The sequence below is a fragment of the Dermacentor variabilis genome, chromosome 3 (assembly GCF_050947875.1).
Source record: "Dermacentor variabilis isolate Ectoservices chromosome 3, ASM5094787v1, whole genome shotgun sequence".
NCBI lineage: Eukaryota > Metazoa > Arthropoda > Arachnida > Ixodida > Ixodidae > Dermacentor > Dermacentor variabilis.
This window is the reverse complement of record NC_134570.1, coordinates 162,679,544-162,702,774: the sequence shown is the minus strand read 5'-3', so window position 1 is coordinate 162,702,774 and position 23,231 is coordinate 162,679,544. Positions and strand designations below refer to the sequence as shown.

The 23,231-nt window shown below is 47.8% G+C and overlaps 2 protein-coding genes across 2 annotated transcripts in view; both read right to left on the bottom strand.

Moving 5' to 3' along the window:
- Positions 1 to 18,729, bottom strand: part of LOC142576481 (N-acetylated-alpha-linked acidic dipeptidase 2-like) — a 29,474-nt gene extending 10,745 nt beyond the window's left edge. The window contains exons 1-7 of the mRNA XM_075686625.1: positions 18,706 to 18,729; positions 17,959 to 18,022; positions 16,051 to 16,115; positions 15,862 to 15,956; positions 4,742 to 4,832; positions 2,923 to 3,178; positions 342 to 423 (exon numbers count right to left, since the gene is read on the bottom strand). Coding sequence (XP_075542740.1) covers positions 342 to 423; positions 2,923 to 3,178; positions 4,742 to 4,832; positions 15,862 to 15,926 — 494 coding nt within the window. The 5' untranslated portion in view covers positions 15,927 to 15,956; positions 16,051 to 16,115; positions 17,959 to 18,022; positions 18,706 to 18,729. The remainder of the gene's footprint in view (positions 1 to 341; positions 424 to 2,922; positions 3,179 to 4,741; positions 4,833 to 15,861; positions 15,957 to 16,050; positions 16,116 to 17,958; positions 18,023 to 18,705) is intronic.
- Positions 18,037 to 23,231, bottom strand: part of LOC142574877 (aminopeptidase NAALADL1-like) — a 60,649-nt gene continuing 55,454 nt past the window's right edge. The window contains exons 9-11 of the mRNA XM_075683876.1: positions 20,678 to 20,761; positions 20,521 to 20,606; positions 18,037 to 19,840 (exon numbers count right to left, since the gene is read on the bottom strand). Coding sequence (XP_075539991.1) covers positions 19,611 to 19,840; positions 20,521 to 20,606; positions 20,678 to 20,761 — 400 coding nt within the window. The 3' untranslated portion in view covers positions 18,037 to 19,610. The remainder of the gene's footprint in view (positions 19,841 to 20,520; positions 20,607 to 20,677; positions 20,762 to 23,231) is intronic.

Sequence of the window (23,231 nt, the reverse complement as noted above, 5' to 3'; positions counted from 1 at the left end):
GTTTTGAACGGCGATACATGTAATACAATAAAGCGTAATCATTTCTTTTACATGAGATAGTTCTACGTAACCTTTCTTTACTCATTCTGCTTGAAATAAAAACGAAATATCGGTAATAAATTGGATATTAAAAAGCTGTTTTCCTCTAACATTCACGCTCAAGTCAATTTTGAAATTTCGGTAGTCGAACACCCTTAGTCATGTAGCTTAACTTCAGGCCCCCAGCCCTAGCCTAATTCGACGTCTTTTGCACATGCCCTTACTGTGTAGTTATCCGCGAAAAGCGTTACATATTCTTTTTAGCACTACAAGGTTGAATATACACAATGCTTGGGCATCACCTCGTTTTGTTCAGCTGGGTCAGATGCGCGGTCCACTGGTCAGCGGCCCTCCGGAAGTGCTCGATCGCCAAGCGCAAAGCGTCTGCAGATTAGAGATTTTACGTTGTGACAGACCTGCTGACACTCCAACAGATTCGAGAAAAGCGACGGGAAGCGGGATGTTTCAGGAATAAGCGACTGGAACGCGATACTCGCAGCGCATGGCCTGTAGGAACCCTTCGCGCCACCGTGGGTCCGGTGGGGAGACCCAGCTAATACATTGTAGTGTAAGACGAAACTGGGAGCCATCGCGACGCATTGTGACTGCATTTGTCTGCGGTGGCTTAGCGGCTGTGGTGTTGCGCCGCTAAGCGCGACGTCGCGGGAGCAAATCCCAAGCGCGACGGCCGCATTTCGATGGGATCGAAATGCAGTAAAGCCCGTGCCCCGTGCATCAGGGGCACGGTAAAAATCTACTGGTGGTCAAAATTAATCAGGGATACCCCACTACGGCCTTCGTAATGATGAAACCGTGGTTCTGGCACTTGACGTTACAGAAATGAATTTCCCTTCCCCTACCCCCTTTGTCCCTTATCCATTCCGCAGCGCTCACCGGCAGAGCAACAAGCGCTAGCCACAATTGGACGAAATTGTATTGCTCAGCATTCCAGAAAATACGACTGCATAAATAGAGACACCCTGTGCTTTTGTAATTTGGAGCCGAAAAAAAGCGCCTCTAGTGATCGCGCATGGGTTCCGGTGTGAAGTATACACGCACGATTCGACCGTGGCTAATAGTTGCCTCTGTAGCAGTGGCCACAGATTGATGTTGCCTGCAGCCGCACCACCTTTACTTACCGTGAATAGCGGCTATAGCGGTTTCACGACGTCACGCAATTGACCTCACAGTCAAGTGACTAAAATGGAAAAGTAAAGGGAAGCTTTGCGGCAAAGTCCTGACATGACTGACCATCGAGGTGAGTAAACAGTCCTCATGTTGGAGTTTCCGTAATTTGTAGTTTTTGCGTACGGCAACGTAGTCGTGTCCATCATCGAAATTGAAAGCTTAACACGTCTAAGCGTGAGTGCCGCAATGGCATTTGCACGTCACCGCTTGAAAGATACCAACAGTGAGAAATGCACTGGTCCTTATTTTGAAAGCAATTATTTTTACAAGGGAATGCGACTGGAGACGCAACAAACGGCTTGACATCACCATTAGGCACATGCTCATTAGGCTCCAAGCTTAACAGAGGGGACGGCATTAAACTTGCCTTTATTTTTGCTTAGTGGAAGAACTAGCGATTCCACATTTGCTGTAAAGCAGGAAACAACGATACAAACAATAGGTTGGCCTACAGAAGCAGTAAACGGGTAACTGTATTTATACCAAGCGATCGCAGTGGACCACGATGATGGCAAAGGAATTTTGAAACTAATATTAATGCAATGGACCTCCCATGGCAAGCATTGCTGAATCATGACCGGCAACTAACCTGTTATCCTTGAAAAAAAAAGTACAATGACTGTGTTCCATATTTGTTAATTTTAGGGATTCAAGCTTGGAATACTGCAGGAGCACGCGGCGTTTGGTGCACGCATTTTTGTACAAATAATTTTCAAGTATTATTATTATTATTATTATTGTTATTATTTGCGAAAAGGATCAAAGGATAAGAAAGAAAACAAACCTAGTTAGCAGCTGCCACCAGAAGGGGTACAAAGCCTGTCAGCTCTATATGCAAACTTAAGACAGAAGAAGACGAAAGTACTAAGGAATAAAAAGTTCGAAATATCAGGCCCAACATGCAAGCAAGATATAACTTTTGGTTTTAGCTCACACAATTTGTGTCATTGAGGAAACATCAATTTTGTTAATGATCTGCAGAAGGGCAACTGAGGGAAGCAGCCAGGCTAAAGACGGAGAAGCGAATGCTCGGCTCCCAGACCAAGAAACAGGGGGCCGACCCATGAGCGATGAAGTTCGGAACTTCCTGCCGGGAAATAGGTAGTACTTGGAAACTAAAAGCGTCATTTACTGATACTTGTGGGAAATACATAATTATTGATAACCGCAATGAAACATTATTTCTGACGCTGGAGAACGCTTTATAAAACGCCTTAGAGAACGCTTGACAGAAAAATAGCTAGTCTTCAATTTCAGCCGCTAAACGTACTATTCTACGAGCGGTATTATTATCGCTTAGTACTATTCACGCACTTGAACTAAGACAACCGTTTCGACGGTCTTTGCACATTGCTTCAGAAACTAGAGAATTCTTCAGACATTGCTCAGTGTTATAAACTTTCAAAGAAAAAGCCGCCTGTGGTTTCGCGCCGCGGTAACAGTGTGAACCTTTACATGCCGTCTTTATCTCCGTTGTTTTGAATCATCTTGAAGACAAACACTGCAATCATCAACTATGTGACGTAGATATTTTGTAAGTGGCACTCTAATTTTCTCTGCAGATTACAGACCTTCGCAAGCGCTGGAAGCGAGTGCCAGGTTCCCATGTGCGTGAATAGGAATGTTGGAATACAGCAGCTTGAATAAACTAAGCTCCTAACGCAACATTTCTGAAGGCTTTTTTTTTTAACCTACCAAGAGACACGCCATTCAGCTCCAGCTCCAGCGCCGAGGGCGACTTCCGAAGCTCTTCCAGGGACTCTTCCAAACGTAGTGCAAACGCTGAGAAATTGACTGGTATGAGAGGTGCGTCCGCAGCGAGCCAGAGCGCTGCACCATGAAGCCGGGCGCACAAAGGCGCTAGGCGAGAGTCGGTCCAGTTGTTGTAGAGGCGGAGAGTGTCGTAAGCCGTGTGGTGAGCAGGATACGACACTTCGGCGCTGTCCTTGCTCTGCTCACGACAAACAATTGCAAAACATAATTTTTATAAGATATTAAGCGGTAGGCATAGTCAATCTTCACGAACAAGAAGAAAAAAGCCACAGAATTAGCGTAATCAGTCAGCACAAATATAAATGGGCGAAATGTGTACGGTAACAAATGAACTGCGAAACAAATATCGAGACAGAGTGGATAGATGGAACAGAAATGAGAGGCAATGACAGGAAGAATACAGCAGTGATTGTGAAAAAACGCAGCTTGCTGATATAGTCGATGCCGTTCAGCATTGATGTCTCCGCCTGTTTGCTGAGGCAGGACATGCCGAGTAGGGGAGAAGCGAACGCGAGTCAGAAACACCGCCTGCCGAGTTGTTCATAAAACGACTGTAACTTTGCAATGATGGCAACACTTGGAAACATTTTTGCGGACCTTCACTGCTGCACACAGCTGCCACCATAGAAATCTTCGTGGTCAGAGTGGTGTAGGGGCCCTTTCGGAAAAGAGTTAGGCAGAAAATGTACGTTGTATAATAGACAAAAGGGGGGCATTTCAGTAACAGGTTTGGTGTCTAGGAAAGGGAGCTGGATTTGAGGGGAGACAGATGGAATTAGCAAATTTCCAAGTGTAGAGCGGCATCGGCTGACGCAAGGGCACGGGTAGATGGAACGGCTGGTGGAAGCCGTCATCCTGCACTGGACCTGAAGGTAGCTATGTTTAAGAAATAAGATAGATGACTAGTTCTAGCGGTATAAGGCACTGGGACCGAAGAACAAAGGAGACATACACGCATTGCTGCTTTAGCAGAAACCAAGCACCTGTAAAGTCTTCCTAACGCGCAACTACCTAAACCGGGGTGCCTGATTAACTTTGACGACGCAGACTCTTTAAGGACCCATTTAATGCCATGTATCAATCACGTGTCGGCACGTAAAACCAACATAGCTACACTAATTCATTTAGTGTCAGCGCTACATCTTTTCTCAGCAATACTTTTTAAAGCCTAAGGTACAATAGTTAAAATGATCTACATTCCCATTCCTCTACACTCGAACATAAATATGGAAATGGATGGCCTGGCCGGTGTTATTATGTCAGAAGCAGCATCTACTTGACACTTATGCCGGAAATTTAGATTTCATTGAGAGTATAGATGTTTGAGTGTCGTTCCTCCCGGAATGTTATTAAATACCGAAAAACAGCTTCTACGAAAAACAAGCGCTCATATTTGTAAAGGACAGGATGCTGCTAGAACAAGATCAATTGGTTTAGCAGAAGCGATTTTGAAAGTCGATTTAATCTTCGCCATCATCTAAACATGCATAAATAGCTCCGGTTAGCTGTTCTGTTGTGTAAAACGAGTGCATTCTATGTTGGGCAGTAACGAGCACTTGCAGGTACGTCGACGTTCTGCAAAGAGTGCTTCAGCAAAGAGTTCAGATTGTTTCTTATTAACAATCACAATAGCCGTAAATGGCTACTCCTAGAGTGGTGGTGGGAGGCTTTGCTACCTGTTCTGCTACCTCACCTTATAGGGTTACTCCTGCAGCACAAAGCGGAGATTCTGAGAACTTACCTTCTCAGGCTTCAGAAGAAAACTTGTCGAAGGTACACCAGCGTAAAGGCTGAAAGGTGCGTTGTCTGATGTGGCGTCCATTACTGCGGGCCTGCGTACGAAAAGAAAATAAACATTTGGTCAGCAGATCATCTCACTTTGAAACGTCTCGCATTTCTGTGGACAAATAAAAAAATACTACCTGCCAACGGTTCTGCTTGGCTGGAAATAAATAAAATGGCAAAGAAAAAACGAACAGAAACGTTATAACATAAAGAGGTCAGCAAGTTGATGAAATGTATCGGAATCATGCGCGAACCAACCGAAATATATCAGAAAGCAAACTGCTCCACTGTGACCTTGAGAGAAGTAGGTGTCTAAAGCTTTGACCCTTTAAACGTTTCCGCACTGAAAACAAAATTTTGTGCGTTCAAGTGAAGCACAACAAGGAGAACGTTTAAAAAATACACAAACCAGAAACACAGACAATGGACGGTGTTCTCTAACGTCTCATTTTATCTCGCACCCTGGCTTCAATAGTATGGCAAAGATACACAGTGGGCAAACGTTACAGACCACAGCGTGGCTGAAAGAAACGTCGTAATTTAAAATTTATTCGTAATTACCATGCATCAACTGTGTTTCACGAGTACACTGGAAAAGTGAAAATGCCAAGTTTTCCACTGCAGTCTTCAATTTCAAGTTACTTTCAGAGGTAGCGGAGAAAATCAGCTTTAGCGCCTAATCCCTGGTCCGTACACTTTTGCTCACGGGTGTACATCCTTCTATATCTTTTATAACATCGCTTGAGCATCGAGCGCACCGAATATTAGTGTTTTATAATGGCGAAAAACAGCGACATCGGCACAAGCAAGTGCAGAAATAACTCTCCAGTGGGCACGTCGTCTCAGTTCAGGAGTGCAGATGTCCTGCCTTTGCCATCTGTGAAGCCGCCTTGCTCCTAGACAATCCTTCGTATGGGGTGATAAATTAAAGCTTTTTTCTGGTCTTAATTTAATGGCGCAAGCCTGGGTCGAATAATGCGAAAGAAAATTGCCATACCGAAGGTGACACATCTTATTCGTGGGCGCGTTTAGCTTCACGCGTGTTTTTTTTTCTTTTATACAGGACCGCGCAGACAACACTGGCGGCATGTGAACGATCCAAATTTTTATTGCAAGGACTGGCACGCAGGCATACGTGGGAAAAGATACTATCTGCCCTGAATATCCGCAGCTATCACGAGCTCCCCAGAAGATGCCGATAACAGCCTGGACATTCAGGTGCGTTGGCGGGCAGAACCAGTCGATAAAATAGAGGAGCTTAACGGGAAGAGCAGCCCACTTCAAATCCGACAGCGCAACGAGCAACCGCGCAGCCCACAGCACCGCAGGGAGTCATACCCGTCCTATGCCACTCTCCAGAAGGTAGAAGAGGTAGTATCAAAGGCAAATCAGAGCCTTCAGACATCCCTACAAGCTCCTATGCAGCAACAACTCACAGCTATACAACAGTCAGCGGCACAACAACAATTCGCAACTCAACAACAACACTCTAACACTCAGTTGGCGGAACGCATCATGAGACTAGAGGAGCGCATACTAGCATTAGAAGCTCGTCAAATCCGGCGCCCCAAGAAAGCTCATCAGACCCTACCAGAATTGCCAGATTCTCTGGGCTCCCCAGAACCCCATCTTGTGCACGCATCATTACCCCTTGGTAACCAAGATGGCTCCTCCTCATCATATATGCAGTAAGCGCGGGGGCTCCACAGGCGAAACCACGGTGTGGCAGTGGAATTGCCGGGGCTACAAGAACAAGTATGGATTACTGATACAATACATTGCTACATCAACAAGGCCACCTGAAATAATCGCACTGCAAGAAACGAACACGTCCGCCTACCCGGATCCGTCACGTATGACACCAATACAGGCGACAGCCTTCACACCGTGGTCAGTAAGAAGCTAGTGGCCGTTCAACACCATCTCCAGCAATCCGAACCGCTTGCCATTCTGCTCGAAATCATCCCACAGGCAACAAAGAAGAAGGGTTCAATGTTTGTTCTAAACGTCTACTGTCGGCCGAAAAGCGCGCCATCCGTCCTCAAACTGGTTTTGGAGCAAGCCACGCACGCAGCAGGCAACCATCCGCTTCTAATAGTCGGCGACTTTAATGCAGCCCACCCCCTCTGGGATTATACGTACACCAACCCCAGGGGAAACATGCTTCACAAGGTATTGAGGACAGGGATCTCACACTCGTCACCGATCCAAGGAATAGCACGAGGCTCGGCACAAGTGTTCAAAGAGACACGAACCCTGACTTAACCCTCATCATAACTATCCCCCAAGCTTGCTGGACCAATCTGCAGGAGTACCTAGGCAGCGACCACGCGCTGCTAGCCACCACTCTCCATGAGCTCGAATACAAAGCCATGATAGGCACTGCTCGCCTCACGGATTGGAGCAAGCTGCGGGAGATAAGAGAAGAAAGAGCTGCGAAGGGAGCCAACAGCGTCTGTCAACTAAGGACTGGACCACGCAACTTCACCAGGAAGTGAAGACGCACACCAAAATGCTCGAAACATCCACCACCACTCCGAGCATCGACACTCGCTTGCTCCACATGTGGGAAGCCCGTCGTAGCCTGCTGAAGCGTTGGAAAAGACAAAGATTAAGTCGCAAGGTCAAGAGGCGAATAGCACTACTCACACAAGAGGCTGCGGAATACGCTACCACGCTATGCCGAGAGAATTGGCGATCCCTCTGCGCAAGCTTGAGAGGAAGACTGAGTACTTCCAATACGTGCAAGTTATTGACCTATTTAATCAACCCGGCCAGCAGCAAAACGGAATCCCACCACAATATGACCCGAGTAATTCGCCAATTTCCTGGAAACGAGGCGGACCTCCTTTTCACTCTCAAAGCTCAGTACTTCCCCACACAGCCATCGGAGCCTCTGCCACCCTACACCGGCACCCCTAACGAGCTAGATGAGGACATTCATCTACATGAAGTAACATCGGCGATAATGGGCTTGAGACGCCACACAGCCCCGGGAATGGACCAACTTACCAATAAGGCACTTGTAAATCTTGACAGCCCCTCGCTACTAGAGCTTATCGCTCATCTTAACGAAATATGGAGGGAAGGAAACCTTCCCGAAGACTGGAATATGGCCGAGGTTCGTCTGATACCGAAGCCAGGCAAGCCACCAGCGATTGAGAACCTATGACCGATATCCCTCACTTCGTGTGTAGCAAACCTCCTAGAGCACATCGTTCTCAACCGGCTACAACCATTCCTGGAGGACTCGGGGAAACTTCCAACAACGATGATAGGATTCCGTCCACACCTCTCAACTCAAGACATCCTACTTCAGCTGAAAGAGGAGGTGATTGTACCAGCGACACGCAACTCCCCTACGGCTATCCTCGCCTTAGATCTTAAAGGGGCGTTCGATAACGTCAAGCATACAGCAATCTTGCAGAGGCTGAACGCGCTGGGCTGTCTGGCCAGGACGTACTCCTACATCAGAGATTTCCTCTCAGATAGAAAAGCCATCCTAAAGGTCGGGGACAAAGTCACAAACCCCTTCCTACTGGGCGGCGCGGCACACCACAGGGCGCAGTGTTATCCCCTCTCCTTTTCAATATCGCCCTAATAGGCCTACCGCTGCTCCTCGATAACAACCCATGGATCCAGCATGGCCTATATGCCGATGACATTACCATCTGGTCGTCCCCAGGGTCCATCGGGGAAATGGTGAACCGCTTGCAGGAAGCTGCAGACGTGGTGAGCGACCAGTACGACGAAGGCTTGGACAAGCTTCGGCTTGTCCAAGCCTTCGTCGTGTCTCGAATAACTTACGCTATTCCATACGCACTTCTCAACGCGACGTAACTCAAGAAAATCAACACAATGATCAGAAAGGCATATAAGCAGGCGATGGGCGTGCCAATGAGTACGTCCACAGAACGCCTACTACGACTAGGTGTGCACAACACGGCCGAGGAGCTGATAGAGGCACATTTTTATCCAGTCAGCGAACAAGGCTGGCGGTTACGGAAGCGGGGAGGTCCATTCTCTTACGCCTGGAGCTTTCTGTCCCTCTGAGCCATCTGCCGCCTCAGACTGCGAGCTTACCCCATGTCATCCGGAGCAACATCACCGTACGTCCTCTACCTCGAAATATGCACCCAGTGCACCACGCAGAGCGAAGGGAAGCCCGCGCCCTGGCCATACACAAGCGATACGGGACTTTACCCTCTACAGCCTACACGGACGCGGCCTCTTACCCCAGACGCGCAGCCACAACAGCCACCGTAGTCGTCAACAAAGAACATAAGACCAGCATTTCGCTCACACGATACAATCCCCTCCAAGCCAAGGAAGCGGCCATAGCCCTCGCGCTCTTCGAAAGAGAGGTTGAAGTCATAGTGACCGACTCCCAACAGGCGTGCCCCAACATTGCTAGCGGAAGAATTCATACCACTACGCTCCGGATCATCTGGGCCCCAGCTTATCAATGCATTCCTGGCAACGAGGTCCCCAACCACATGGCTCGAGATCTGACCCACCGAGCCGACGCCGAGGAATCTGAACCCGAGCGCATGTACCCTTTAATCTCGTACCAAGACATCACACAACACTACAAGCTGACCCGCAAGACATATGCACCCTCACACAAGTCACTACCTAGAGAGCAGGAGTGATTCCTCCGAGCTCTACAGGTTAATACATTCCCCTATTCAAACAGAAACCACCGCATAGCACCTACACAATCCTCTCCGCAATGCCGCTTCTGCGCAGAGCCCGGGTCCCTCAGACACATAGTAGGGGGTTGCAGAGCGGCACCGTTAAATCCTCCAAACCCTTACCCCACTAACGAGCTTTGGGAGAGAGCCTTCGCCAGCTCCGACCACGAGGATCAGCAACGGCTGATCCTTGAACTCGGGCCCAGGAGGCTGCCCGAGCTCAAGGCATTCTGGAATGAGGACGCCTCTCCAAAGCTGCATTCACCCAATAAAAATGTTTATTCTCTCTCTCTCTCTCCAGGAGGAGCATGCAGCAGAACCATGAGCTGGAAAGCGGAGGAGGAGCGTATAGCGAAAGCGTGACAAGAAAAGTGTAGTGCCGCGCAAGACAGGCTCTGCGGCGACTACCGCTACGAGATAGCGCCAGAATGGCGCGCTGTCGTCTGTCCACCGATCAGGACATCGATAATGCATGCGTCGCGCGCGTCCACCGATACCATATATGCAAACCCTTTGCATGACCGGAGGTCTGCCTGCGGCGGCGGCTGTGAACCGAACCCACACGTCACCGACGCGCTGCCTCTCACGATCTCCCGATTAGCGAGGCAGTCGCGCCACACTTCACTTCGTTTGCAATGTGCCACACGAGACAGGTTGTCCGCGCCAGCGACGCTACTCAAAGTGTTCTCTTCCTAATATAAACCGTGTACTTATATAATCATAATACAAAATACTAAAACGCACACTCTTTCAGAACAACGCTCTAATTTCGCATTACCCAGTATCGTAATCTTCGATAATCTATAATTTTCTTGTCTAAGCCGCCCATTCAGTCCTCATGGACCGAGTCGACTTTGTCATAGCTTGATAGGTGGCCCTAAGGCGGGCTACCAGCTGCGTATCATGGCGCTTGCCGCTGCGCGAGCTGCGCCGTTACCGGAGCCACCCGCGTACCCCGGTGTCCATTCTACTCGTAACCGCACTCCACGTTCTTGGTGTAGTCCCCTTCCTACTTGTTTTATATCGTCAGGCCAAGTTCCCTTTGTGGGGGGCACCGAAAGGGTTTTTACTGCTTCTATGGAGTACCTGTATATTGTATTGTGTATCCTCTGGTGTCTGTCTCTTCCATTAGTGCTTTGTCTATAGCTTGAAAAGGAAGGTAAATTGCGTTTAACTTTATGCGGTATGTGGGTGGAGCTTCCGCACACTTGAAGAGGCCTCCTGATCCCACGCAGGCGTTTAAGGCTGCCGCTGCTAGCATGTCATCCGCTTCCCACGCGGCGTCAGAGTAAACATCGTTGCAGTCACCATCTGCGCGCTTTGAGGTGGCTGCCCTCGTCTCGGGGTGCCCTGGTCTCGGGGATGAACGACAATCTTGTGGGCATCATTAAAGAGTGTGCGGTGGAAGTCGGTGGTAACTCCGTTAGGCAGGATACCAGCAAACTATGGCAGGAGACGAAAGATCTGATCAGGAAACGCCAATGTATGAAAGCATCTAACCCTACAGCTAGAATAGAACTGGCAGAACTTTCAAAGATAATCAACAAGCGTAAGACAGCTGACATAAGGAAGTATAATATGGATAGAATTGAACATGCTCTCAGGAACGGAGGAAGCCTAAAAACAGTGAAGAAGAAACTGGGAATTGGCAGGAATCAGATGTATGCGTTAAGAGACAAAGCCGGCAATATCATTACTAATATGGATGAGATAGTTCAAGTGGCTGAGGAGTTCTATAGAGATTTATACAGTACCAGTGGCACCCACGACGATAATGGAAGAGAAAATAGTCTAAAGGAATTCGAAATCCCAAATGTAACGCCGGAAGAAGTAAAGAAAGCCTTGGGAGATATGCAAAGGGGGAAGGCAGCTGGGGAGGATCAGGTAACAATGGATTTGTTGAACGATGGTGGTCAGATTGTTCTAGAGAAACTGGCCACCCTGTATACGCAATGCCTCATGACCTCGAGCGTACTGGAATCTTGGAAGAACACTAACATAATCCTAATCCATAAGAAAGGGGACGCCAAAGACTTGAAAAATTATAGACCGATCAGCTTACTGTCCGTTGCCTACAAAGTATTTACTAAGGTAATCGCAAATAGAATCAGGAACACCTTAGACTTCTGTCAAGCAAAGGACCAGGCAGGATTCCGTAAAGGCTACTCAACAATAGATCATATTCACATTATCAATCAGGTGATAGAGAAATGTGCGGAATATAACCAACCCTTATATATAGCTTTCATTGATTACGTGAGAGCGTTTGACTCTGTCGAAACCTCAGCAGTCATGGAGGCATTGCGGAATCAGGGTGTAGACGAGCCGTATGTAAAAATACTGAAATATATCTATAGCGACTCCACAGCCACCGTAGTCCTCCATAAAGCAAGCAACAAAATCCCAATAAAGAAAGGCGTCAGGCAGGGAGATACGATATCTCCAATGCTATTCACAGCGTGTTTACAGGAGGCATTCAGAGACCTGGATTGGGAAGAATTGGGGATAAAAGTTAATGGAGAATACCTTAGTAACTTGCGATTCGCTGATGATATTGCCTTGCTTAGTAACTCAGGGGACCAATTGCAATGCATGCTCACTGACCTCGAGAGGCAAAGCAGAAGAGTGTGTCTAAAAATTAATCTGCAGAAAACTAAAGTAATGCTTAACAGTCTCGGAAGAGAACAGCAATTTACAATAGGCAGCGAGGCACTGGAAGTTGTAAGGGAATACATCTACTTAGGGCAGGTAGTGACTGCGGATCCGGATCATGACACTGAAATAATCAGAAGAATAAGAATGGGCTGGGGTGCGTTTGGCAGGCATTCTCAGATCATAAACAGCAGAGTGCCATTATCCCTCAAGAGAAAAGTTTATAACAGCTGTGTCTTACCAGTACTCACGTACGGGCATCAACCTGGAGGCTGGATCCGGATCATGAGGCGGAAATAATCAAAAGAATAAGAATGTTCCTCCCTAAGAGGTTTTAAAAAAGACTTCTGTAGCGGGAATGATCTCCTAAAGGTCAAGCCGGCCGCCTCCATTCTACCAGGGAAATCGATTAACGTTGCCATTTGGCGGAGAACATAACGCGTTTTCTTTTCACTTCCAGCGACTTTCACAAGGCCAATTTTGCCGTACAGATGCTTCTCGATGTACTTGTCTTTGTCGCTGGCTTTAGGATGAAGCTTGAAAGTCTTGGAAACTTGCATGGGAGACCAGGGTGTCTCTACTCAGCTTATGGCAACATTTCAGCCCGAAACAACATTCTATCCAACGCTTCAGACTGATGTCTGAAGCGTATGTTAACAGATGAAGAGTAGCTGAGCTGCAACGTTTCCCCGTGTTTATCCAGGATTGAGTACTTGCAATCCTGCGGAATAGTAACCGACATTCTCACGTCATTAATGGTAAGTATGAGCTCCACTTTGCCGTGTTCGTTGAGATTCTTCAACTTTGCCTCGTAACTTCGTCAGGACCAGGAGCACTGCGAGCGTTTCTATGCCGCAGCGCCGTGGTTAGCTCCGCAGGAATGGATGGCGAATTGATTCCTTGATCCTTCGATGGGGTTAAACCTTCATAGATATATTCGGGTGGACGGAAAGCAGATTGCGGAAACAATGTGTCTGTCGTTTCCTTCTGAAAGTCCTGAGCAGAAAGTTCCGTGGCCAGCAAGATGTGAGCCACTGGATTGCGTTCGTTCTTCTTACCCGTCATGATTCTGTAGGTTCTGTAAAGTGCTGCATGGCCTGCCTTTTCGTTGAACGTCTCACAATGCTAGAGCCAATGGTCTCTGTACAGTTTGCTGGCGTACAGCCTCGCCTGCGCAGTCTTGTTGCACATCGCAAGGAGGTCTCTCAAACCTCTGCCCCCTGCATGTACAATGTCTGTAACCGTCCTCTAGGAAAGAACTAAGACGATACGATACCAAAGACAGGACAAGGCGCTAAAGGCGCCTTGTCCTGTCTTTGGTATCGTATTGTAGGTTGGTATCGTAAGAGTGTTAGATAATTTGTTGAATCGAATAGACTGATGCTTACGCACTTTCATGTAGACTGCCATAGCCCTGGCGATGGCGTGCATTTCCCGCTCATGTAACTCCGCCAGGCTTCTGCGTTCAGTCGGGCGCTGGGCAATATTGAATGCTCCAAGCTTTCTTTTTCTTCAGTTCTACTTCCCTCTTCAGTCGTTGCTTGACGCTCTTTGCGTCTCACGAGTCTTTCTCATACGGCTTCAGCTTTTTGGTTCGGAAGTCGCGTTCAGTGCGCCCACGTCTCTTGAACTGCTGTTGGCCTTGAAAGAGCCTCGTCGAGCGCTTGCTGTTCGCCATCTCCTGCGCTTTTCCTCTTGCCTTGAAGGCTCTGCTGTGGCGCGCTTTAACTCGATGGTGTTAAGGGCCCCGTGCAATTTTTCTAGGTGGATTTGCCCCATGTCGGAGAAAATCCGGCGTCGGCGTCCCGCGTCCAGCATCGAACGTCGCTTCACCAAACTGAATGTCGTACCAAATTGGGAAGCGCGCTTACCCAACCACTCTTTTACCGTCTAAGTTTCTCATACCTTGTCTATCATTCTTTACAAAGTTATTCCTCGGAATTTTGAGAACGGCAGCCCACAAACAAATGTAATGGAGAGAAAAAAAAACAGACAGCGCAAAATTTTTTATGTTAGCTCTTCTGAAACTGAAATATTAAAAGTGCGAAACAAAGGTGATGGACTCACGCAAGAGTCTACATTTCTACCAGAAAGCTTCGTGCATAGCATTTGCCGCCAGCGTTACGGTTACATAAGCTGCAGTTGCCGGGAAGCATGAAAAGCAGTCAGGAATCTTTGAATGATATCGCGTTCCACTCTTAGAGGCAGAGCTTAAGCGACCTCCAAATTTTCAACTTCTTTTTGTAGTGTCGAGGGCGCCAGTTGGAAAGGGTTCACTTGGAGCGACGCCGAGACGCTGGGCGCGTTCGATCCGAGAGGTGTGTCCCCGTAGGTAGCGCGCTGCGCCTTTGCCGCGTCAAGTGCCCTACCGCGTAATCCCGCGTCCTGCGCGGTGCTAATACCTGTCTTTTCCATGTTTATGTCTTCGTTTATGATCGCTTGAACTTGCATTATGAGTTGCCTCCTGCGAGACGGGGCCGTGTTGTGTCCTTTGGCCGGGCCCAACTTCATCTCTGAGCGCCGTACCCTTCGGCAAGCCTCACGCAAGGCCTAGCTGAGGGCGTTTGTCCGACTGAAAAGAAAAGGTAATAAAACCTTCAAAACTGTACTTAAAGCATGTACATAGAGTTGCTGAATCTTGCTGTAGTGGTTTTCCGTCTGTGCCCGCACTGCATCCACTTGAAAAATGTCCATGCTGGCAGGGCACGACGCAGACATGTCCGTGCTCCACCTCAGAAGTCTGTGTATTTGGCAACGTATGTGATTTTCGAATGTTAACAGCCCAGTCGACGATGCTCGTACTGAACTGTGCTGTGCGCGCATATGCGTACTATCGCCCATCTCGCTGCTCGTGGTCGTTATAAGGCGCGGACATGCAGTGCTGTCGACGCTCCATAGACAGTATGAAAAAATCCAGGACGTTAAACCAAAATTTTCGGATGACGGTCTTAAAGGTTTAAAGGCGATCTGTTGGCCTTAAATTCAGGCGTGGGAACCGGTGCCATAAAACGGCGATGATGGGGCCATTTACACGATGCTCCTACTTCGGACAAAGGAAATAATAAAGCAGACAAGGCAGACATAAATATAAATAGCTGCAAGATCTAGCGGCCCCGTTAATTTTTCAGTGAGAGAGAGAAAGGATAGTTATTCATTTTCCCAGCTTCTTTCGCAAGTCATCTAAATGCGGTTTCGGAACGATAGCGCAAACTAGTCTGGTACTCCGCCTAATATAATGAAGTCTATAAGCGGCTCGACATTCTGTGCACATAAATAAAAATAATAGATACACTTAATAATCACGCAATAATGAACTAATATTTAAAGAGAGTTGTTCCAATTATTTGACGGGAGACCTTTGATTATGAAGCGGTGAAGAATAAAGCAAAATGTTTCCTTCCTTACTCGCGATACACGCACCGTGGCAATGCTACATCTTTGGAACGTCTTCGTTTCAAAGAATTCTCGCGTGTTACAACTCCTTAGTGCGGTGAAAGTTATCAAATTATATAGATCAAGTTTCTGGTTCCCTGGAATGCAATATTATTATTAAGGCGAAATCAGCTTGCGATTCATCGGTCTGCCGACCATCGGTGAAAACGCGCCAATGAGACGTCCCAGAAGTATACCTTACCGATCCTGCTGATAATATTTCTCCCTTCAGATCCTTTACATTATGCTGATGATGTTCTTTGCAGGGGTTGCGGACACCTTATTTTGTTATACTAACCGAACAGATGAACTGGCCTTGTTCTTGAGACTCTTGCTCCATTGTTCTCGCCACACGTCATACATGGTCCTGTTGGCGTCCGCAGGGTCACGCACCTGGAAAGCGTCCACCAGACTGTCTGTCAACGCAACAGCAGAGCATCGGGCACAGTGCAGGACCTGCTAAGCTCTCATGCGAGCGGTTATTCACCCGTTTGGTTGCTTCTACAGCAAGATTCTCCAATGAGGGGCACGCCTTTGGAACCAACCGCCCACCTGCGAAAAACAATCTTAATATGAACCAATTTTTTCGTCCCGAACGTAGGTTTTCCTAGTAACATCGCGAAATTGCGTCTCAGATGTAACTGAAAGACTGTGTTGCAAGAAAACTTGTCTCATTTTGCAACTAACTGTTGAATGGCATTATGATCCTCTTTCAAGATGGCGCCCCCTACTGTACTGTAGAGTCCAGCAGCGCTTGTTGAACGCTTCGTTAAAACTGATCGTAAGCGGCAAGTAATTAAAATTTACCACAAACCCCGTTACTCAAAATGAACTCTATGGCGGGTGGCGCTGTGGCCGTTCGGTGGACAAGAACAATGCTTCTGAAAGCGCGCTCTGCTACTTGCATGCGGACGCTGGGGGCCGCGCATATGATTCTAGCGCTCTTCTGCTCTTACGTGAAGAGTTTATATTTTCTAGTCCAGACTGACTCGTACCAGTCAACCCGCCGTGGTTGCTCAGTGGCTACGGTGTTAGGCTGCTGAGCACAAGGTCGCGGGATCGAATCCCGGCCACGGCGGCCGAATTTCGATGGAGGAGACATGCGAAAGCACCCGTGTACTTAGATTTAGGTGCAGGTTAAAGAACCCCAGGTGGTCAAAATTTCCGGAGTCCTCCACTACGGCGTGCCTCACAATCAGAAAGTGGTTTTGGCACGTAAAAACCCCATAATTTTTTTCGTACCCGTCAGTCGCACGTCGTCCTCTGCCTCCTTTCTTATGCGAAGCGAAGCTTTCGCGAAGCAGTGAGTCGAATGCTCTAAATTTGCCCATTTCACTCACGCGACCGCGGCGTAAACTGTCGTGCGCACGCCTGATACGCGACGCGGCACACGCCGACGATCATCCAGCTAGCTGGTGTTCGCACGATCGAAGTACACGTGCGATTATGGCCTAATGGGTAGACAAAGCGGGCTGCTTCGCTCTGGGACCGAGCTTCGATCCTACAATCAGGTATGCAATTCAGTAGCTTTTAGGTTTTAGCTATTCGCCTAGAACGGAGCAGCAGCCGCAGTGAGGGTAAAGTGGGCGAAGGTGGGCAGGTGGGAATGCTTCGCTTTAAAGTTAGGGGAGAGTCTCGTTCCTTACTTTCCTTAACACCCCTCAATCACGAGGATTAAGAAAGTGGAAGGGACAGCGTTGTGTAATGAGGCATTTCCGTGGCAATGCTTTTACAAAACGGAAAACGTCATAGGCGGTATCACCACCCGAGTGCGCTGGCAAGTGGGACCCTAATACGCCCCCATGTTAAAGCTCAAGCTACCTGTAAACTTGACGCACCCGCACAAACAGGTCCATGCCCTGCCCGCTAGTGGCATGAGCGGGTTAGCTAGCCTCAGCAAAGCCGGCAGGAGGAGGTGTGGTGGCGGTACTTCTAACGCTGCGCTAAAATAACACTCGATGAGGTTTTGCACACCCGCCGTGTACTGAACGCATCAGGTTATTTTTGGTGACGAACGAGCGAAATGTTCTAACCTGGCATCAATGCTGCCTCCGCCGAGAGTTGGCCTATCTTATATATATATATATATATATATATATATATATATATATATATATATATATATAACTAGTTGATTTACGTGAGTGCGAATACAAATCACAAACATTTGTGGGCAGCGTTGGTGACATTTGTCTAATTCGCATCAAGTTTTGGGATTGAGTTTCAAGCGACTCCACTGTGAAACGGATTTTGATGCACTTGACGCCACATAACAAAAGCCACAGATGCCGCTCTTCGGCGGCTCGAATTTCCCTATCGTGCTTCCAAAAACTCATGAAAACAACGGGCAATGTCCCAATAAGAGAGGATTGTTGCAAATACACTAATACTTTACCGGATGCACACTCGCTGATATCTATATAGGCGACCGCACGCGAGTGAAGCTCGAAGAGGTGTTGCTGCAGGAAGAAAAAACAACAACGTGTTAGGCCACAAACGCGCACGCACAAACATCAAATACCAAATTGAATCAGGATAAAGCAGGCAAATTTATTTAATAAATCAGATTGCTTTGTTCCATTACTCATGCTACATAAATCCGTCAGCGCCGTACAGCATGGCGAACTTGCAACCAACACGTTAGTAGTAGTCAGTGTAACGGCTGATTCATCGGCAAAGAGCGGTTCTCCATTTTCTGGGTATCAATTCGTCAGCACAGTACACCGAATCGCGCCACATATGCAAGACTTACCCCTTCAAAAACGTTACTCCAAAACTCCAGTGTCCTTTTCACAGCGAACGCTCTTGCAGCAGCAAATGAAGTCGGAAAGTTCATCTTAGCGCAGTGCCAGCTTACCGACATTAACACTCCGTAATCTTTTAACTCCTAAGCGTTTGAACCAGACCAAGACGTTCTCCCTCATTCCATGGAGTTCCACGGCATACCCTGCCTGTGAAGTGACGCCACTCCTTGAAATGGCTGTGGAAGTGAAGCGTACAATCCGATCCAAAACACAAACCTGTGTAAAACCAGGTCACTGCGCGCTTATCTATAATTGCTTTAATAGCGTGCTAAAGAAGACCCCCTTGTCACACTCGCCAACTTCCAGGAACTTTGGTCACGCCTCTTGATGTAACTTACGAGACTGGCCACTTCGTTGCCGGAGCATCAACGCCAGACGGACCAGTAAAAGCTCCGGTCAATGCATTTGTGTGCTCCCTGCAGACCCTGCGGCCAATAAATGCGTATCTAGTTAACTATGATGATTTTACCTTAATTCTATACACTTCTTTTTTTTACATTCAGCACCGCCATCTTGGAATAATGGCGCCATCTTGTGCCTGACCGGCGCTCTGCCGCCATACTGGAATGTGCGGCCGGTTGCAGCAGCTCTTGGCTCGGCGATAAAAGCCCTTTTGTCTAGATACATAACGGCGTTTTTGCGTGCCTGTGCTGGTTTTCGCGAGTTGCTTCTATCGGCAAAGACGTTGAATCAATTGTGTATCGCTGGCTCTGACAAAGTCCACCGTGCAAACGTTGTGGCTTAGTGGGGCACCTCGCTGCTATGTAAATTTCTGTAAAACAGTGTCCGGTGGCTTCTTAACTTGAGGATATTAGCAGATAAACGCGGGAATTGCTACAAACCTAGGTTTTGTTTCTTGCGACACAAGGAAGCGGATTCCCTGTGCACGCATAAATTTTCATGAAATTTTTTTATGTGCTTGCTGATTTCGCGTGAGAAGTAAGTATTCCCTTCAGTATAAGTTTGCAAGCTGTCTGTTATCTTTCTAATTATTCACATACTTGTGAATAATTGCCTTAATATGTGCCTCAATCAGTGAGACGAAACGCTTTCCCGAATGCGAGTGAGGAAATGCATGACTAGACAGTACTGCAGGCATGTAGCGTGCGGTACTGTGTTGCCAATGCTTTTCCCTCACCATTTCATACGGTCGGAGCGAGAAATGGGTTTAATGGCAACTATTGCGATATGTGTGCCCACAGGCACGCTGACTGCCCGTTCACAATCTTCACACTCAAAGTGACTATACACGGGTCACGTGCGCACTTGCCTCGACCCATTCTGTGGAGCCCACTTGTCCGTACTCGCCGGCCGCCCAGCTGCACAGCAGCACACTACGCCGGGGCCTCACACCCCGTTTCTTCAGGCTCCCCAGCGCATGTCCTAGGGCGAGCAACGACGCCGTGTTGGGCGCCGGTTGCAGTGCACCAAAGCCAAATGAATCTCGCTGGGCGCCCACCACTACGTACCGGTCTGTAACGAGAAAGGGAAAAGATCAGAATTATTTAGTGGCGATTTGGCGGCAAATGCGAGTGAAATGCGTTAGCACTGCGTCGCACTTCTTTGAGGTGCCGTAATAGCGATTGCAACCGCCTTGATGACACTGCAAAATGTTGCTCAGGGGCTCACTCGACACACACTTTGTCTCTTGGAGGAGCGAAGTGCAACTGACGGTGGCCAGTAGCACATGGTAGCAAGTACACCCTTTTTCTGAGATCTCATATTTCCTCTCTACCTCAACCACTTGACCGGCTTCCCGCATTTAACGCACAAATTTTTTCCCAGGTCGACAATCCTAATGCTAACGCATTAGTAAGAGAAATGGTGCGGATCCACTAACCATTTCGGAATTTATATGAATTGAAGTTCTCGTCAAGCAGTTTAAGAAATGTTCAAGTGCTCGTCATACGTAACGCGTTCTACAGCCGAGCGATTACGTGCCTTTATTGGTCTGTTTGTAAAATTCATAGCTAGTATGGTACGTTAGCAAGCACGTTCTTAGGATTGGAATTTTTTTAATGGTTTCAAGGTCCAGAACCTTCGGTGTAATGAAAAGATGAACTGTGACAAATGTCACACCTATACTATTATAAGCATAGAAGGAAGCGATTCATTAATGTTTTGCACGCATTTAATTTATGCTGTCGTCTCACCTGGTTCGAGTGAGCCATGCAGTGTTGCGATGACGTTATTTATCTGCGCGAGCGTGAAGACATTGTTGACTCGCAGCCGCACCAGCCTGCGCACCACAAGCGAGCATGATAGTAATCTCAGCGAATGTGACAGCAGACTCGGAGAGTTTCTTCGCACCTGTCAGCAGATGCGTCTCCCAGCCTGTAGGTAACGTTTCCGGTCAACTGGAACCGTTCTGGAGCTTTAGGACCTTCGAGTGATCTAGACAGCACAGCATAAAGGCAGAGATAGTACAATCAAGTATAGAAGCAAAAGACGGTGAGCTAGGCACGGAAACACTTAAAAACAGCTAAGGATTGCTTAACAGTTTCTGATGATTTAGCGCCGTCGTGGGAACAAAGCGATCCAGATGGAGTCACCCCAGCACTTGCCAGCACGTCACTATTGCAGTGGTCAGGTGGGGTCAGGCGGAATCGTTCGACCCACTTGGCCAAAGGGGAAGCCGCAAGATTACGGCGTCAATAGTAGTTTGGTCAAAAATCTTAACTCTTGCAGTCTTCGCGCTATAGCGTGTCGTTCTACCGCACATTTCTACCTGTTGTGCACGCGACAATGTTGCACTTCGCTGAAGGGCTGCGTATCTCAATTTCCAAACCACTCTATATCTGTCACTGCATGCAGAGCCAGATCCAAGTGTATACGTACTGCACACGTTCTACATTGCTTCGGCAACAGCAACGGGAGTGGCCGGTGCCGATGAACTGGACAGCAACATGTTTCGGGATCGTCACCGCTTTTGCCGCGCTTTGTCGGGATTCTGCTCGCCTGTCAGGCTTTGTAGTGCTTCCGCTTCTCCTCTCGGTTCCAGTTTCGCCGACGTCATTTAATGCGACGAGCCCGCTTTGCGTGGGCAGGTGCCTCTCTACGTAGATTGCGAGTTTTTGCGCAGCAGCATTTCCAACCACGTGCTGTGACTTCGGTGCAGACCCGCCGTGGTTGCTCAGTGGCTATAATGTTGGCTGCTGAGCACGAGATCGCGGGATCGAATCGCGGCCACGCCGGCCGCATTTCGATGGAGGATAAAGGCGAAAACACCTGTCTACTTAGATTTAGGTGCACGTTAAAGAATCCCGGCTGGTCAAAGTTTCCGAGGTCCTCCACTACGCCGTGCCTCATAATCGTAAAATGATTTTGGCGCGTAAAACCCAATAATATAATTATTTAACTTAAGTGCACCACTCATTTTAGCCCAATTGATTTGCTGTTATAGCACACTGAAGTAGAAACGCATTCAATTTTTGTCCGTTCAACCACACCCATTCTCTCATTGAAGAATGTCAAAATTGGGCGCACACAAGACGAGAAAACGTCTTGCCGCTTATACTAAATACAGAAATGCGCTGCTCCTGTGAGTCCGCGATCATGGCTGAATTACAGGCTGCTAAAAGCGATTGAAGTAGAGCTAAAAATAAAATAACCGCTTGAGCCCGGATAGGAAGAGATCAAGAAACATGGAATGGAGGCAATACAAACGCGCTGATTTTTTATCGCATTCGTACGTGCTCGAAAGAGTGCGCGTTCTGATGCTGTCACTCAGAAATGAGAAGTGCGTTTTGACCTTACGGAGGCCTTCCAGTCGCCTACAAGGAAGTCATAATCGACACGATGAGATAAAACGCTGTTTAGAAAAATCATTACGTCAGAACTCACCTAACAATGACTGTCATCGGTAATGGGATTAGCAATCGAGCAACGTAGCGACAGACCATATTTTTGAAGTGACGTCTTTTTAAACAAGTACAGTGGTAATTCTGAGAGTTTCGGGGCTTCGGCTATGTGTCACATATTCCGATATCGCGCAACTTTGCTATTACACTCGCTTTCGAAGGCAGCCGACGAATATTGAGGCAAGACGATGACTGTATAATGTCGACGCAGTGAAGATCGCATGACGAAGGAAATCTGTTGATGGAATAAAAAAAGCCGTGTAAAGACCACGGGATCAGGATAATGAAATGTCCATTCTTTAATAATGACGATGGTATAACTATAACAACGACATGAGGACAATGAGATACCGACGGTAGGACAGCGGATGCATGATAGCGTCTGTGTGACGAGGACGAAGTGACGACGATGACTGGACAACGAAAGGACAAGAAAGATTGACGTCGATGAATCATTCAGGGCGGTACGACGACGACGGCATGAACACAATGGGATGATTTGCTGAAGTGATGAAAGGATATAACGACAGCATGGCGACGACGTCATGGTGCCTGTCGGATGATAAAACTGGAATGACGACTGCACAATGAACACGACGGCACCACAACACCGAACACATGCGTGATGTCCCACGATATTAGATAACTTGGACCGCTGGGTCGGAGTAGAAAGCGTGAAGACAACAGTATGACGAGATTAAGACCACAAAGTTGGAATGGCGGCTCAAACTACTACGGCGCCTCCATTATGACGGTTTGACAGCGAAAGCATGACGACGATGGCGTAACGACGACGGTATGGCGAGAGTCAGATCACGTAGCTAGAATGACGACGATTGAACGAACATGACAGCATCACTATAGTGTTGTAACAACGAGTGCAAGACAACTGTATGACGATGATAGCGCGACGGCGATAACATGACGAGTGCCAAATAAAAAAGCTGGAATGACGACAGTGCAAGACCGCGACTACATAACGACTACAAGCCTATGCCTAGCGG